Source organism: Poromitra crassiceps (assembly GCF_964638095.1).
Source record: "Poromitra crassiceps genome assembly, chromosome: 5".
Classification (NCBI taxonomy): domain Eukaryota; kingdom Metazoa; phylum Chordata; class Actinopteri; order Beryciformes; family Melamphaidae; genus Poromitra; species Poromitra crassiceps.
Window position 1 is genome coordinate 16827827 of NC_139642.1, and position 17532 is coordinate 16845358.

At 42.1% G+C, this 17532-nt stretch overlaps 2 protein-coding genes across 2 annotated transcripts; both read left to right on the forward strand.

The window, feature by feature from the left end:
- Positions 1 to 1961: 1961 nt before the first annotated feature.
- On the forward strand, positions 1962 to 7073 carry LOC310776346 (tumor necrosis factor-like; the record flags this gene model as incomplete). Its single annotated transcript, XM_083636542.1, has 2 exons — positions 1962 to 2169; positions 6586 to 7073. The coding sequence occupies 2 exons, from the start codon at positions 1962 to 1964 to the stop codon at positions 7071 to 7073; spliced, it is 696 nt and encodes a 231-aa protein (XP_083492668.1).
- Positions 7074 to 10683: 3610 nt separating this feature from the next.
- On the forward strand, positions 10684 to 15795 carry LOC310776347 (tumor necrosis factor-like; the record flags this gene model as incomplete). The annotated part of the gene is made up of 2 exons (XM_083636543.1): positions 10684 to 10891; positions 15308 to 15795. The coding sequence occupies 2 exons, from the start codon at positions 10684 to 10686 to the stop codon at positions 15793 to 15795; spliced, it is 696 nt and encodes a 231-aa protein (XP_083492669.1).
- Positions 15796 to 17532: the final 1737 nt, after the last annotated feature.

Genomic DNA, 17532 nt, shown 5'->3' on the forward strand with positions numbered 1-17532 from the left:
ATACATTATTTATTCGATTATTTACGAATTAATTTAATTAATTTATTGAAATTTGTACACTCAAAATTTGTCACGGTGCCTAATTAAAAAGAAAAAAAAACAGTTGTACTCTCAGTATATCAAGATTAGAATTTCTCCCCTCTGGTGAAAGCCACCACACCTCCAGGTCCCTCCTCTCATGTAGAAGCTCCTCTGTGCTCTTTCATGTGGTTGACACAGTTGTGCGAGTGATGCACTGCTCCATTCCACTGTGAATTTCTTTGGCATACATTGCTAAATAGGTGCACTCTATGACCAGGGGTGGGATCTAAACTAATTAAAAAGTGAATTTTCATTTCAGCTTGACTTTAAGTCAAAGATCTAAATACAGACTTCATATTACCTCCACCAACAGAGTTGACCACGCCAACGTGTGTGTGTGTGTGTGTGTGTGTGTGTGTGTGTGTGTGTGTGTGTGTGTGTGTGTGTGTGTGTGTGTGTGTGTAGGTGTATGTGTGTGTGTGTGTGTAGTGTGTGTAAGAGACTCTCTCTTCCTCATCCTCGTCTCCACTCACTCACTCTGAGTGACATCACAGGAGTCACTGCTGGGACAGCTGGAAGAGGGGGCGGGGAAGACCTTCTTTGGGGTGTTTGCCTTGTGAGAACACACAAGGTTGTAACAAAACAGCCAGTAACTGTAAAGCAAGCTACATGAACCTGTAGCAGTTGTATTAGTGGGCTCACTGTGTAATGATGTACAACCATAGAAATGTCTATGGGTCTACATTATCATGTGATGTACTATGTACTACCTTCTTAGTCTCAGTACCTTTTGCTGTACTGCAATGCACTTCTCAGCCAAACTACTGTCTTTGGAATGTTTTTAAGAATGTAGTTACTGCATATTGAATGTCACTACAGTCTGACAATCTGGAGGAGCAGATATATTTCATTTTAATTTGTCTATTTATAATACATCATTTATTTTTATCTGTGTATTTATTTATTTATTTGTCTATTTGTGTATTTATTTATGTATGTATGTATGTATGTATGTATGTATGTATGTATTTATTTATTTATTGCAATGAATGTCCTGACTAGCCTATCATTTATTGCAATTGTTTTTTGATTGTAGCCATTTACTTTATTTGATGTTCTCAATCTGTACAGTCTTTTATACATTATTTATTCGATTATTTACGAATTTATTTAATTAATTTATTGAAATTTGTACACTAAAAATTTGTCACGGTGCCTAATTAAAAAGAAAAAAAAACAGTTGTACTCTCAGTATATCAAGATTAGAATTTCTCCCCTCTGGTGAAAGCCACCACACCTCCAGGTCCCTCCTCTCATGTAGAAGCTCCTCTGTGCTCTTTCATGTGGTTGACACAGTTGTGCGAGTGATGCACTGCTCCATTCCACTGTGAATTTCTTTGGCATACATTGCTAAATAGGTGCACTCTATGACCAGGGGTGGGATCTAAACTAATTAAAAAGTGAATTTTAATTTCAGCTTGACTTTAAGTCAAAGATCTAAATACAGACTTCATATTACCTCCACCAACAGAGTTGACCACGCCAACGTGTCTGTGTGTGTGTGTGTGTGTGTGTGTGTGTGTGTGTGTGTGTGTGTGTGTGTGTGTAGGTGTGTGTGTGTGTGTGACAGTGTGTGTAGGTGTATGTGTGTGTGTGTGTGTGTGTGTGTGTGTGTGTGTGTGTGTGTGTGTGTGTAGTGTGTGTAAGAGACTCTCTTCCTCATCCTCGTCTCCACTCACTCACTCTGAGTGACATCACAGGAGTTTCCCTCCAGAGGAAACTTGTTTTAAAAGCTGCTCACAGACTCAATCAGTCACTCAGAGCAGCAGAGCACCTGGAAGGAGAGGAGCGATCAGAAAGCCTTTGGATAAGTCTGATAGAAGCCTGATAGAAGCCAGACTCTTTTGCTTTTGACCAGCTTGAATCGACTGTTAGAAGCCATGGAAGGAGACTGTGTAGTGCAGCTGGAAGCCTCAGTTTCAGAGGCCGGGAAACAAACAACACACGGCATCAACAACAACAACAACAAAAACAACAACAAACATGTGTGGAAGCTGGCTGGAGCCCTGCTGGCCGTCACGCTCTGCCTCGCCGCTGCCATCCTCTTCAGCGGCCACGCCACAGAGTCGCACGCTGACAACGCTGACGGTGAGAACTTCCTCCAAAGTCATTTCTCTCACAAGTTCAACACTGCCTCTCTCTGGAGTTCAGACCAGAGGCCTGTACTACGAAGCTAGTTTAATGCCTTATCCGAGTAAGTTTGAGTTTAAACCTGGTTTAGCCGTACTACAAAGCAAGTTAACTTTCAATCACCATGGCAACTGACGCTGCAAAGCTAACCTGGTCGCGACCAGAGCCCTGTACTACGAAACTAGTTTAACAGATCCGCGATAAGTCCCTTTGATCTGGTTTGACTGAACAGGATCAAAGCTATCTAGTTAACTGATACTACGACGCTGGTTTTTTACTAGGTAAGTGGACCTGGGATCTGCCTGTGCACGCGCACGTTTTTCGCTCGTGCACAGGCGCGCGTCCACGCGAAAGAGGTGCGCTAGCCAATCACATTATGAACAGCTGAGTTGATCCACGCCCACACCCATTTCCACACCCATTTCCTCATTCCATTAAAGCGCAGTGCATGATCAGAGTTTTAGCGGATATTTAATGTATCCGCGATTTAATGTCAGAATGAAAATCCGCGTTGGATAGTCTGCTGAAGGGCTGTCTAAAGCAGTAGCTTGTATTCACATCAGTCATTTGATTTTGATCAGCGATTTCTGTCTGATACAGCTGCATACATTGATACAGCAGCAACAAATGTAAATGTGTAATCTCAGTCTATACATTTCCACAATCTGTAAGCCTATTTAGACCATAGATTTAGAAACGCATGCTCAATGAATAATGATCTCTATCACTCATGTGTGTGGTTGCACTGATCGAATAATTCATATATAAAATAGCCTAGTATAAAGCCTAATAGCCTACTATAAAAGAGAAAACTGCTGAACTGAATTGAGACGATGCGGGCATAGTTATCATTGATAAAAACTAGCCTATTTTTGCTCATATATTGGCATACAGCCTACAGGACACAGTTCCAGCTGAAAGATGCAAGAATAGCCTGCATATTTAGTATTGGGGCTATCCATATTTATCCCATATCTATATTATATGTATAGGCTTTTCTGGCATGTAGGAGAATATCACCCTCACTCCATTTGAGGGTCCATTCATGATATGCGCCGCGGTGATTAATAGTGATCATATTTCTCCACGCATCGTTGAGCTGTTAAGACATAAAGTGGTAAGTAGGCTTAATTTAATTATGTAGCCTACAGAGCCACAAATGTTTTTCTTGTTATATTCTCAGTTGACTGCAATCTATTTTTCATATGGCGATCTTATATGAACGGTGAGTGACTCCAGAGAACCGATTATATGGGTCTGTCATGGATTTTGATCTTATCCTCTGAAGCTAACCTGGTCGCGACCAGGTTAGCTTTGCAGCGTCAGTTGCCATGGTGATTGAAAGTTAACTTGCTTTGTAGTACGGCTAAACCAGGTTTAAACTCAAACTTACTCGGATAAGGCATTAAACTAGCTTCGTAGTACAGGCTACTGGTTAGCTTCAGAGGATAAGATCAAAATCCATGAGAGACCCATATAATCGGCTCTCTGAGTGATGAGATCATTATTCATTGGGCATGCGTTTCTAAATCTATGGTCTAAATAGGCTTACAGATTGTGGAAATGTATAGACTGAGATTACACATTTACATTTGTTGCTGCTGTATCAATGCAGCTGTAGCCTATCAGACAGAAATCGCTGATCAAAGTAAATCAAATGACTGATGTGAATACAAGCTGCTGCTTTAGACAGCCCTTCAGCAGACTATCCAACGCGGATTTTCATTCTGACATTAAATCGCGGATACATTAAATATCCGCTAAAACTCTGATCATGCACTGCGCTTTCATTGAACGAGGAAATGGGTGTGGAAATGGGTGTGGGCGTGGATCAACTCAGCTGTTCATAATGTGATTGGCTAGCGCACCTCGTTCGCGTGGACGCGCGCCTGTGCACGAGCGAAAAACGTGCGCGTGCACAGGCAGATCCCAGCTTCAGTTATCGAGTAGAAAACCAGCGTCGTAGTATCCTTAAACTAGATAGCTTTGATCCTGTTCAGTCAAACCAGATCAAAGGGACTTATTGCGGATCTGTTAAACTTCGTAGTACAGGCCCCAGGGTTCAACCAGGATGGGGTTTTAACCAGATACTGATCGCACCAGAATCTGAAATAGGAAGCTTTGGGGTTGCTGTGATGGACTGGATGTGAAAACCAGTCTGCAAGTTCATTCACATTTTCTAATCATCTGTCTTCTCTCCTCTCCAGACCTTCACCATATGTTGAGACAAATCTCTGGGAGCCTAAGTCTAAAGGCCCAATTATACTCCATTTTCATCCGTAAATAAGGGCGTCCGTTTCAAACGGTGTAATCGTCACTGCCCACATACTTCCATGCGTCTTTCACGTTGGTATCATGTTAAGCAATACATCCACCAGTGGGCAGTAGAGAGTCAAATGCATGAGTGTGTGTGTGGTTTTCCTCCGTTGCATGCGTATCCGTAAGCTTTCAGAAGACGGACAGAAAACGGACGAAATTAACGCAGAGTACGGACAGAAGGCTCTGTCCGTCTCCGTCTCCGTCTTTAACGTTGAGTATAATTGGGCCTTATGGCCATGTCCACACGGAGACGAGTTTAGGTGTATCCGCTAAAGTTTTTTGTCATATAGACGTTTCGTCCAGATGGAACCGCGTTCTGGGACTATACGTTCTGGGAGTATACGTTCTGGGAGTATACGCAAATTTTTCAAACCGGGTCCCAGAGTGATTAAATCTGAAGACGCCACCCTTGCATTTCCGTCTTTACAACCCATACGCATCTTTCCTGAAACGATGACGCCATAGCCCCACCTCTCTCCACCAGCAACAATAACAATCATGGCAGTAGCTACTGAGCCTGTTGGGGATCTTGCAGCAAAATATAATGCTCCTCTATTACCACCGTCAGCAACAAGTGGACACGGAGAACAGCGTGTACAACATCCTCAGGGCTCCACACAGCTGACTCTTCCCATCCACCCCTCCCCTCCCTTCATCGGATATTTCCCAGAAGGCTTAGCGGCGGCTACATTTTTACAATAACACAAACAAAATCAGGCTTAACGTGTTAGATAGAAATTATATTTATTTTTAATACAACATGCAATTCTGGAATATTTTAATATTGGACAAAATGAAATGAAATGAAATGTAAACCCTGAGTGTAACCAACTCTCTTGCCCTATATATAGCCCTCGTAAATACAATGTGAATAGGGAAGTGAGAGGTTTGAAGAACACACGGTTGCACTGTGATGTCTGTGATATCAGCTCGTGTCCACTCCAACAAGACTTTAGCTTACTTGACGCGACTTTTTCAATAAAAACACATTTATGCCATGAGTTTATATAATGTATATTTATGTTGCATCATTTAGCCTCTGCTGTGATGTGCAGGAGCGGCCAATATGCTGGGATGTGTTTGCAACATGTCTAAAGATCATGGAAGTGGATGATATCAGGAACGTCACCGATAGTTAACGTTCTATATTGTAGGCTACAGGGAGACCATCAGCCCTGCTGAACAGCTCTGCATTTGCCTGTATAGGTTTAATCATTTTATTCATCGACATGGCAAACCTCCCCGCAAAGCCAAGGGTTTAAGCTGCTTGCTACAGTGAGATACACATTATAGACTGTGCGCCCCTAGAGGTTGTATGCCATTATTGACGAGATTGTCTTATTCTCTGTTATTCTACAGCGGTTTCAGTGGTATTCAGTGGTTTCATGTGGATACACACATTTCTTGAAACGATTCCATGTTTATGGAAAACTTTTCTGAAACGGAAAAAAAAAAGATCGCTTCCGTCTCCGTGTGGACATGGCCTAAGAGCTGCCATTCATCTAGAAGGTAAATACAAACTCCACATATTCTGCATAAGAACACCTTGCTGGAAATTAATTTGTCTGACAGACATGGAAATGGAAATGAGGTCTTGAGCACATGAAAAGCAGATACTTTCTAGACTGATAGTCCAGTCAAAACCTTCTGTTCATTAAGATGCCATTCCTTTAGTCCTTTAGGGTTTCTTGAGGAGCTTCTATGGGTCCTTGAAAAGGTTTCCAGATCAAAATGAGGAACAGTTTAATTTCACTATGTAATTAATCAGAAATGATCCTAATTAGAAATGTATGAGAATGAATGTTATCCCTGCATAGTGTAGACAGCACTACAATTCAATACTGAATCTACAACAACTGAAATCTTTCCATATGTACAGTAGGACTAAATCGAGGGTCAAAGCAGGATCCACGGCCTAATTTAGTTATATTTATTATTTTATTTATTTTAGGTTACAATGATGATGATTATGAAAAGGTTTCTTATTGCTCACTGTATGTATTGTATGAACTCCACATTCACCTCCATCACCGCCTCTCTCTGCTCGTCCCACAGGAGAACACAACCCTGAGCTGAAGACCTCTGTGCAGTGGAAAGATGATGTCGACCAGTCCCACTCTCAGGGAGGGCTGAAGCTCAAACACAACCAGATCGTGATCCCTCAGACCGGCCTGTACTTCGTCTACAGCCAGGCCTCGTTCAGGGTCAGCTGCCACAGCCACGCCGACGCCACCGCCACGCCCCTGGGCCACGGGTCCGAGCCCCTGGTGCACCTGGGCCACAGCGTGCAGCGGTGGTCCAGGTCGTATGGGAGAGACGACGAGAAGACGTATGAGACCATTCTGCACACTGTTCGCACCGCCTGCCAGAGGACAGCGAGCCAGGAGCCAGACGCAGAAGGAAAACGGTTTGGTGCCGTTTACATGGGAGCAGTGTTCCACCTGAAGAGAGGGGACCTGCTGAGGACCGTGATGGAGGAGGCACTGCTGGGACAGCTGGAAGAGGGGGCGGGGAAGACCTTCTTTGGGGTGTTTGCCTTGTGAGAACACACAAGGTTGTAACAAAACAGCCAGTAACTGTAAAGCAAGCTACATGAACCTGTAGCAGTTTTATTAGTGGGCTCACTGTGTAATGATGTACAACCATAGAAATGTCTATGGGTCTACATTATCATGTGATGTACTATGTACTACCTTCTTAGTCTCAGTACCTTTTGCTGTACTGCAATGCACTTCTCAGCCAAACTACTGTCTTTGGAATGTTTTTAAGAATGTAGTTACTGCATATTGAATGTCACTACAGTCTGACAATGTGGAGGAGCAGATATATTTCATTTTAATTTGTCTATTTATAATACATAATTTATTTTTATCTGTGTATTTATTTATTTATTTGTTTATTTGTCTATTTGTGTATTTATTTATGTATGTATGTATGTATGTATGTATGTATGTATTTATTTATTTATTGCAATGAATGTCCTGACTAGCCTATCATTTATTGCAATTGTTTTTTGATTGTAGCCATTTACTTTATTTGATGTTCTCAATCTGTACAGTCTTTTATACATTATTTATTCGATTATTTACGAATTAATTTAATTAATTTATTGAAATTTGTACACTAAAAATTTGTCACGGTGCCTAATTAAAAAGAAAAAAAAACAGTTGTACTCTCAGTATATCAAGATTAGAATTTCTCCCCTCTGGTGAAAGCCACCACACCTCCAGGTCCCTCCTCTCATGTAGAAGCTCCTCTGTGCTCTTTCATGTGGTTGACACAGTTGTGCGAGTGATGCACTGCTCCATTCCACTGTGAATTTCTTTGGCATACATTGCTAAATAGGTGCACTCTATGACCAGGGGTGGGATCTAAACTAATTAAAAAGTGAATTTTCATTTCAGCTTGACTTTAAGTCAAAGATCTAAATACAGACTTCATATTACCTCCACCAACAGAGTTGACCACGCCAACGTGTGTGTGTGTGTGTGTGTGTGTGTGTGTGTGTGTGTGTGTGTGTGTGTGTGTGTGTGTGTGTGTGTGTGTGTGTGTGTGTGTGTGTAGGTGTATGTGTGTGTGTGTGTGTGTAGTGTGTGTAAGAGACTCTCTCTTCCTCATCCTCGTCTCCACTCACTCACTCTGAGTGACATCACAGGAGTCACTGCTGGGACAGCTGGAAGAGGGGGCGGGGAAGACCTTCTTTGGGGTGTTTGCCTTGTGAGAACACACAAGGTTGTAACAAAACAGCCAGTAACTGTAAAGCAAGCTACATGAACCTGTAGCAGTTTTATTAGTGGGCTCACTGTGTAATGATGTACAACCATAGAAATGTCTATGGGTCTACATTATCATGTGATGTACTATGTACTACCTTCTTAGTCTCAGTACCTTTTGCTGTACTGCAATGCACTTCTCAGCCAAACTACTGTCTTTGGAATGTTTTTAAGAATGTAGTTACTGCATATTGAATGTCACTACAGTCTGACAATGTGGAGGAGCAGATATATTTCATTTTAATTTGTCTATTTATAATACATAATTTATTTTTATCTGTGTATTTATTTATTTATTTGTTTATTTGTCTATTTGTGTATTTATTTATGTATGTATGTATGTATGTATGTATGTATGTATTTATTTATTTATTGCAATGAATGTCCTGACTAGCCTATCATTTATTGCAATTGTTTTTTGATTGTAGCCATTTACTTTATTTGATGTTCTCAATCTGTACAGTCTTTTATACATTATTTATTCGATTATTTACGAATTAATTTAATTAATTTATTGAAATTTGTACACTAAAAATTTGTCACGGTGCCTAATTAAAAAGAAAAAAAAACAGTTGTACTCTCAGTATATCAAGATTAGAATTTCTCCCCTCTGGTGAAAGCCACCACACCTCCAGGTCCCTCCTCTCATGTAGAAGCTCCTCTGTGCTCTTTCATGTGGTTGACACAGTTGTGCGAGTGATGCACTGCTCCATTCCACTGTGAATTTCTTTGGCATACATTGCTAAATAGGTGCACTCTATGACCAGGGGTGGGATCTAAACTAATTAAAAAGTGAATTTTCATTTCAGCTTGACTTTAAGTCAAAGATCTAAATACAGACTTCATATTACCTCCACCAACAGAGTTGACCACGCCAACGTGTGTGTGTGTGTGTGTGTGTGTGTGTGTGTGTGTGTGTGTAGGTGTATGTGTGTGTGTGTGTGTGTAGTGTGTGTAAGAGACTCTCTCTTCCTCATCCTCGTCTCCACTCACTCACTCTGAGTGACATCACAGGAGTCACTGCTGGGACAGCTGGAAGAGGGGGCGGGGAAGACCTTCTTTGGGGTGTTTGCCTTGTGAGAACACACAAGGTTGTAACAAAACAGCCAGTAACTGTAAAGCAAGCTACATGAACCTGTAGCAGTTGTATTAGTGGGCTCACTGTGTAATGATGTACAACCATAGAAATGTCTATGGGTCTACATTATCATGTGATGTACTATGTACTACCTTCTTAGTCTCAGTACCTTTTGCTGTACTGCAATGCACTTCTCAGCCAAACTACTGTCTTTGGAATGTTTTTAAGAATGTAGTTACTGCATATTGAATGTCACTACAGTCTGACAATCTGGAGGAGCAGATATATTTCATTTTAATTTGTCTATTTATAATACATCATTTATTTTTATCTGTGTATTTATTTATTTATTTGTCTATTTGTGTATTTATTTATGTATGTATGTATGTATGTATGTATGTATGTATTTATTTATTTATTGCAATGAATGTCCTGACTAGCCTATCATTTATTGCAATTGTTTTTTGATTGTAGCCATTTACTTTATTTGATGTTCTCAATCTGTACAGTCTTTTATACATTATTTATTCGATTATTTACGAATTTATTTAATTAATTTATTGAAATTTGTACACTAAAAATTTGTCACGGTGCCTAATTAAAAAGAAAAAAAAACAGTTGTACTCTCAGTATATCAAGATTAGAATTTCTCCCCTCTGGTGAAAGCCACCACACCTCCAGGTCCCTCCTCTCATGTAGAAGCTCCTCTGTGCTCTTTCATGTGGTTGACACAGTTGTGCGAGTGATGCACTGCTCCATTCCACTGTGAATTTCTTTGGCATACATTGCTAAATAGGTGCACTCTATGACCAGGGGTGGGATCTAAACTAATTAAAAAGTGAATTTTAATTTCAGCTTGACTTTAAGTCAAAGATCTAAATACAGACTTCATATTACCTCCACCAACAGAGTTGACCACGCCAACGTGTCTGTGTGTGTGTGTGTGTGTGTGTGTGTGTGTGTGTGTGTGTGTGTGTGTGTGTGTGTGTGTAGGTGTGTGTGTGTGTGTAGGTGTATGTGTGTGTGTGTGTGTGTGTGTGTGTGTGTGTGTGTGTGTAGTGTGTGTAAGAGACTCTCTTCCTCATCCTCGTCTCCACTCACTCACTCTGAGTGACATCACAGGAGTTTCCCTCCAGAGGAAACTTGTTTTAAAAGCTGCTCACAGACTCAATCAGTCACTCAGAGCAGCAGAGCACCTGGAAGGAGAGGAGCGATCAGAAAGCCTTTGGATAAGTCTGATAGAAGCCTGATAGAAGCCAGACTCTTTTGCTTTTGACCAGCTTGAATCGACTGTTAGAAGCCATGGAAGGAGACTGTGTAGTGCAGCTGGAAGCCTCAGTTTCAGAGGCCGGGAAACAAACAACACACGGCATCAACAACAACAACAACAAAAACAACAACAAACATGTGTGGAAGCTGGCTGGAGCCCTGCTGGCCGTCACGCTCTGCCTCGCCGCTGCCATCCTCTTCAGCGGCCACGCCACAGAGTCGCACGCTGACAACGCTGACGGTGAGAACTTCCTCCAAAGTCATTTCTCTCACAAGTTCAACACTGCCTCTCTCTGGAGTTCAGACCAGAGGCCTGTACTACGAAGCTAGTTTAATGCCTTATCCGAGTAAGTTTGAGTTTAAACCTGGTTTAGCCGTACTACAAAGCAAGTTAACTTTCAATCACCATGGCAACTGACGCTGCAAAGCTAACCTGGTCGCGACCAGAGCCCTGTACTACGAAACTAGTTTAACAGATCCGCGATAAGTCCCTTTGATCTGGTTTGACTGAACAGGATCAAAGCTATCTAGTTAACTGATACTACGACGCTGGTTTTTTACTAGGTAAGTGGACCTGGGATCTGCCTGTGCACGCGCACGTTTTTCGCTCGTGCACAGGCGCGCGTCCACGCGAAAGAGGTGCGCTAGCCAATCACATTATGAACAGCTGAGTTGATCCACGCCCACACCCATTTCCACACCCATTTCCTCATTCCATTAAAGCGCAGTGCATGATCAGAGTTTTAGCGGATATTTAATGTATCCGCGATTTAATGTCAGAATGAAAATCCGCGTTGGATAGTCTGCTGAAGGGCTGTCTAAAGCAGTAGCTTGTATTCACATCAGTCATTTGATTTTGATCAGCGATTTCTGTCTGATACAGCTGCATACATTGATACAGCAGCAACAAATGTAAATGTGTAATCTCAGTCTATACATTTCCACAATCTGTAAGCCTATTTAGACCATAGATTTAGAAACGCATGCTCAATGAATAATGATCTCTATCACTCATGTGTGTGGTTGCACTGATCGAATAATTCATATATAAAATAGCCTAGTATAAAGCCTAATAGCCTACTATAAAAGAGAAAACTGCTGAACTGAATTGAGACGATGCGGGCATAGTTATCATTGATAAAAACTAGCCTATTTTTGCTCATATATTGGCATACAGCCTACAGGACACAGTTCCAGCTGAAAGATGCAAGAATAGCCTGCATATTTAGTATTGGGGCTATCCATATTTATCCCATATCTATATTATATGTATAGGCTTTTCTGGCATGTAGGAGAATATCACCCTCACTCCATTTGAGGGTCCATTCATGATATGCGCCGCGGTGATTAATAGTGATCATATTTCTCCACGCATCGTTGAGCTGTTAAGACATAAAGTGGTAAGTAGGCTTAATTTAATTATGTAGCCTACAGAGCCACAAATGTTTTTCTTGTTATATTCTCAGTTGACTGCAATCTATTTTTCATATGGCGATCTTATATGAACGGTGAGTGACTCCAGAGAACCGATTATATGGGTCTGTCATGGATTTTGATCTTATCCTCTGAAGCTAACCTGGTCGCGACCAGGTTAGCTTTGCAGCGTCAGTTGCCATGGTGATTGAAAGTTAACTTGCTTTGTAGTACGGCTAAACCAGGTTTAAACTCAAACTTACTCGGATAAGGCATTAAACTAGCTTCGTAGTACAGGCTACTGGTTAGCTTCAGAGGATAAGATCAAAATCCATGAGAGACCCATATAATCGGCTCTCTGAGTGATGAGATCATTATTCATTGGGCATGCGTTTCTAAATCTATGGTCTAAATAGGCTTACAGATTGTGGAAATGTATAGACTGAGATTACACATTTACATTTGTTGCTGCTGTATCAATGCAGCTGTAGCCTATCAGACAGAAATCGCTGATCAAAGTAAATCAAATGACTGATGTGAATACAAGCTGCTGCTTTAGACAGCCCTTCAGCAGACTATCCAACGCGGATTTTCATTCTGACATTAAATCGCGGATACATTAAATATCCGCTAAAACTCTGATCATGCACTGCGCTTTCATTGAACGAGGAAATGGGTGTGGAAATGGGTGTGGGCGTGGATCAATTCAGCTGTTCATAATGTGATTGGCTAGCGCACCTCTTTCGCGTGGACGCGCGCCTGTGCACGAGCGAAAAACGTGCGCGTGCACAGGCAGATCCCAGCTTCAGTTATCGAGTAAAAAACCAGCGTCGTAGTATCCTTAAACTAGATAGCTTTGATCCTGTTCAGTCAAACCAGATCAAAGGGACTTATTGCGGATCTGTTAAACTTCGTAGTACAGGCCCCAGGGTTCAACCAGGATGGGGTTTTAACCAGATACTGATCGCACCAGAATCTGAAATAGGAAGCTTTGGGGTTGCTGTGATGGACTGGATGTGAAAACCAGTCTGCAAGTTCATTCACATTTTCTAATCATCTGTCTTCTCTCCTCTCCAGACCTTCACCATATGTTGAGACAAATCTCTGGGAGCCTAAGTCTAAAGGCCCAATTATACTCCATTTTCATCCGTAAATAAGGGCGTCCGTTTCAAACGGTGTAATCGTCACTGCCCACATACTTCCATGCGTCTTTCACGTTGGTATCATGTTAAGCAATACATCCACCAGTGGGCAGTAGAGAGTCAAATGCATGAGTGTGTGTGTGGTTTTCCTCCGTTGCATGCGTATCCGTAAGCTTTCAGAAGACGGACAGAAAACGGACGAAATTAACGCAGAGTACGGACAGAAGGCTCTGTCCGTCTCCGTCTCCGTCTTTAACGTTGAGTATAATTGGGCCTTATGGCCATGTCCACACGGAGACGAGTTTAGGTGTATCCGCTAAAGTTTTTTGTCATATAGACGTTTCGTCCAGATGGAACCGCGTTCTGGGACTATACGTTCTGGGAGTATACGTTCTGGGAGTATACGCAAATTTTTCAAACCGGGTCCCAGAGTGATTAAATCTGAAGACGCCACCCTTGCATTTCCGTCTTTACAACCCATACGCATCTTTCCTGAAACGATGACGCCATAGCCCCACCTCTCTCCACCAGCAACAATAACAATCATGGCAGTAGCTACTGAGCCTGTTGGGGATCTTGCAGCAAAATATAATGCTCCTCTATTACCACCGTCAGCAACAAGTGGACACGGAGAACAGCGTGTACAACATCCTCAGGGCTCCACACAGCTGACTCTTCCCATCCACCCCTCCCCTCCCTTCATCGGATATTTCCCAGAAGGCTTAGCGGCGGCTACATTTTTACAATAACACAAACAAAATCAGGCTTAACGTGTTAGATAGAAATTATATTTATTTTTAATACAACATGCAATTCTGGAATATTTTAATATTGGACAAAATGAAATGAAATGAAATGTAAACCCTGAGTGTAACCAACTCTCTTGCCCTATATATAGCCCTCGTAAATACAATGTGAATAGGGAAGTGAGAGGTTTGAAGAACACACGGTTGCACTGTGATGTCTGTGATATCAGCTCGTGTCCACTCCAACAAGACTTTAGCTTACTTGACGCGACTTTTTCAATAAAAACACATTTATGCCATGAGTTTATATAATGTATATTTATGTTGCATCATTTAGCCTCTGCTGTGATGTGCAGGAGCGGCCAATATGCTGGGATGTGTTTGCAACATGTCTAAAGATCATGGAAGTGGATGATATCAGGAACGTCACCGATAGTTAACGTTCTATATTGTAGGCTACAGGGAGACCATCAGCCCTGCTGAACAGCTCTGCATTTGCCTGTATAGGTTTAATCATTTTATTCATCGACATGGCAAACCTCCCCGCAAAGCCAAGGGTTTAAGCTGCTTGCTACAGTGAGATACACATTATAGACTGTGCGCCCCTAGAGGTTGTATGCCATTATTGACGAGATTGTCTTATTCTCTGTTATTCTACAGCGGTTTCAGTGGTATTCAGTGGTTTCATGTGGATACACACATTTCTTGAAACGATTCCATGTTTATGGAAAACTTTTCTGAAACGGAAAAAAAAAAGATCGCTTCCGTCTCCGTGTGGACATGGCCTAAGAGCTGCCATTCATCTAGAAGGTAAATACAAACTCCACATATTCTGCATAAGAACACCTTGCTGGAAATTAATTTGTCTGACAGACATGGAAATGGAAATGAGGTCTTGAGCACATGAAAAGCAGATACTTTCTAGACTGATAGTCCAGTCAAAACCTTCTGTTCATTAAGATGCCATTCCTTTAGTCCTTTAGGGTTTCTTGAGGAGCTTCTATGGGTCCTTGAAAAGGTTTCCAGATCAAAATGAGGAACAGTTTAATTTCACTATGTAATTAATCAGAAATGATCCTAATTAGAAATGTATGAGAATGAATGTTATCCCTGCATAGTGTAGACAGCACTACAATTCAATACTGAATCTACAACAACTGAAATCTTTCCATATGTACAGTAGGACTAAATCGAGGGTCAAAGCAGGATCCACGGCCTAATTTAGTTATATTTATTATTTTATTTATTTTAGGTTACAATGATGATGATTATGAAAAGGTTTCTTATTGCTCACTGTATGTATTGTATGAACTCCACATTCACCTCCATCACCGCCTCTCTCTGCTCGTCCCACAGGAGAACACAACCCTGAGCTGAAGACCTCTGTGCAGTGGAAAGATGATGTCGACCAGTCCCACTCTCAGGGAGGGCTGAAGCTCAAACACAACCAGATCGTGATCCCTCAGACCGGCCTGTACTTCGTCTACAGCCAGGCCTCGTTCAGGGTCAGCTGCCACAGCCACGCCGACGCCACCGCCACGCCCCTGGGCCACGGGTCCGAGCCCCTGGTGCACCTGGGCCACAGCGTGCAGCGGTGGTCCAGGTCGTATGGGAGAGACGACGAGAAGACGTATGAGACCATTCTGCACACTGTTCGCACCGCCTGCCAGAGGACAGCGAGCCAGGAGCCAGACGCAGAAGGAAAACGGTTTGGTGCCGTTTACATGGGAGCAGTGTTCCACCTGAAGAGAGGGGACCTGCTGAGGACCGTGATGGAGGAGGCACTGCTGGGACAGCTGGAAGAGGGGGCGGGGAAGACCTTCTTTGGGGTGTTTGCCTTGTGAGAACACACAAGGTTGTAACAAAACAGCCAGTAACTGTAAAGCAAGCTACATGAACCTGTAGCAGTTTTATTAGTGGGCTCACTGTGTAATGATGTACAACCATAGAAATGTCTATGGGTCTACATTATCATGTGATGTACTATGTACTACCTTCTTAGTCTCAGTACCTTTTGCTGTACTGCAATGCACTTCTCAGCCAAACTACTGTCTTTGGAATGTTTTTAAGAATGTAGTTACTGCATATTGAATGTCACTACAGTCTGACAATGTGGAGGAGCAGATATATTTCATTTTAATTTGTCTATTTATAATACATAATTTATTTTTATCTGTGTATTTATTTATTTATTTGTTTATTTATTTATTCATTTACTTTATTTGATGTTCTCAATCTGTACAGTCTTTTATACATTATTTATTCGATTATTTACGAATTTAATTAATTAATTTATTGAAATTTGTACACTAAAAATTTGTCACGGTGCCTAATTAAAAAGAAAAAAAAACAGTTGTACTCTCAGTATATCAAGATTAGAATTTCTCCCCTCTGGTGAAAGCCACCACACCTCCAGGTCCCTCCTCTCATGTAGAAGCTCCTCTGTGCTCTTTCATGTGGTTGACACAGTTGTGCGAGTGATGCACTGCTCCATTCCACTGGAACGGAAGTGAAGACTTGATGGAGTGCAGAGTCAGACCACATGGTGATAGTAGTATGCGTACTTATGCATAGCTACTGTATATGCTAAGTATTATCATGGAAGCTACTACTATCACTCAACTATTAGTATGGAGGCCACTGTCACTTAACATAGTTTATGCTAAAATGTTAGCATAGAGGCTACTGTCACTCAACATAGTGCATGCTAAAGTGTTAGCATAGAGGCTACTGTCACTCAACATAGTGCATGCTAAAGTGTTAGCATAGAGGCTACTGTCACTCAACATAGTGCATGCTAAAGTGTTAGCATGGAGGCTAAGTAGCCTATCACTCAACATACTGCCCTATATGAAACCGCCTACTAGCAGTATACTGATTTGGCACACAGTCAGGACGCTGAAGTGGTCTCGTAAGATCATGGCTGTCCCCTCCCACCCCGGACACAAACTCTTTGAAAAACTCCCCCTTGGCAAGAGACTGAGGTCTGTCAGCCCTAGTCTCGCTTGCCAGACTCCCTCTCTGCACCGGGAGAGAGTCTGGCTGGTAATACCCCCACTCTGGTATATATATAAAAATATATATAAGATATAAAAATGCACTGTTTACCTTTACAACCATCCACCGAAAGTATCAAGCAGGCCGGCTTTATTGCACAATCCACATTCAGCGTGTAGCAACAAGCTAGTGTTGTTGTTGTTTCACAGCAGCGCAGGCATTTGAGATAGACAGATTCAACACAGAGGAAGCGGAAAGGAAATCCATAAATGGTCGCAGCCGGTCAGTCAAAGCGGGTCGTAGCCAATGGCAGAGCTTTCAGGAGCGGAAAGGGATTTTCTTCAGTCGGTACCAATGGCAGGGCTCTTACCAGCAGCAGCCTGCTCCCATGAAGTCAGACTAATGAAGACCAGACGATCTCACCACAACAACAGCTTCTACCCAACTGCCATCGGCCTCATCACCAAGGCCCCAAAAAAAACCTCTACCAAGGAGCCTCCCTACCAGTCTTTGTGTCTCCCATTTCCTGCAGGAGGTCTTGAAGCAGCTACAGATCTTAGAACACATCTATGACTATTTTAGTC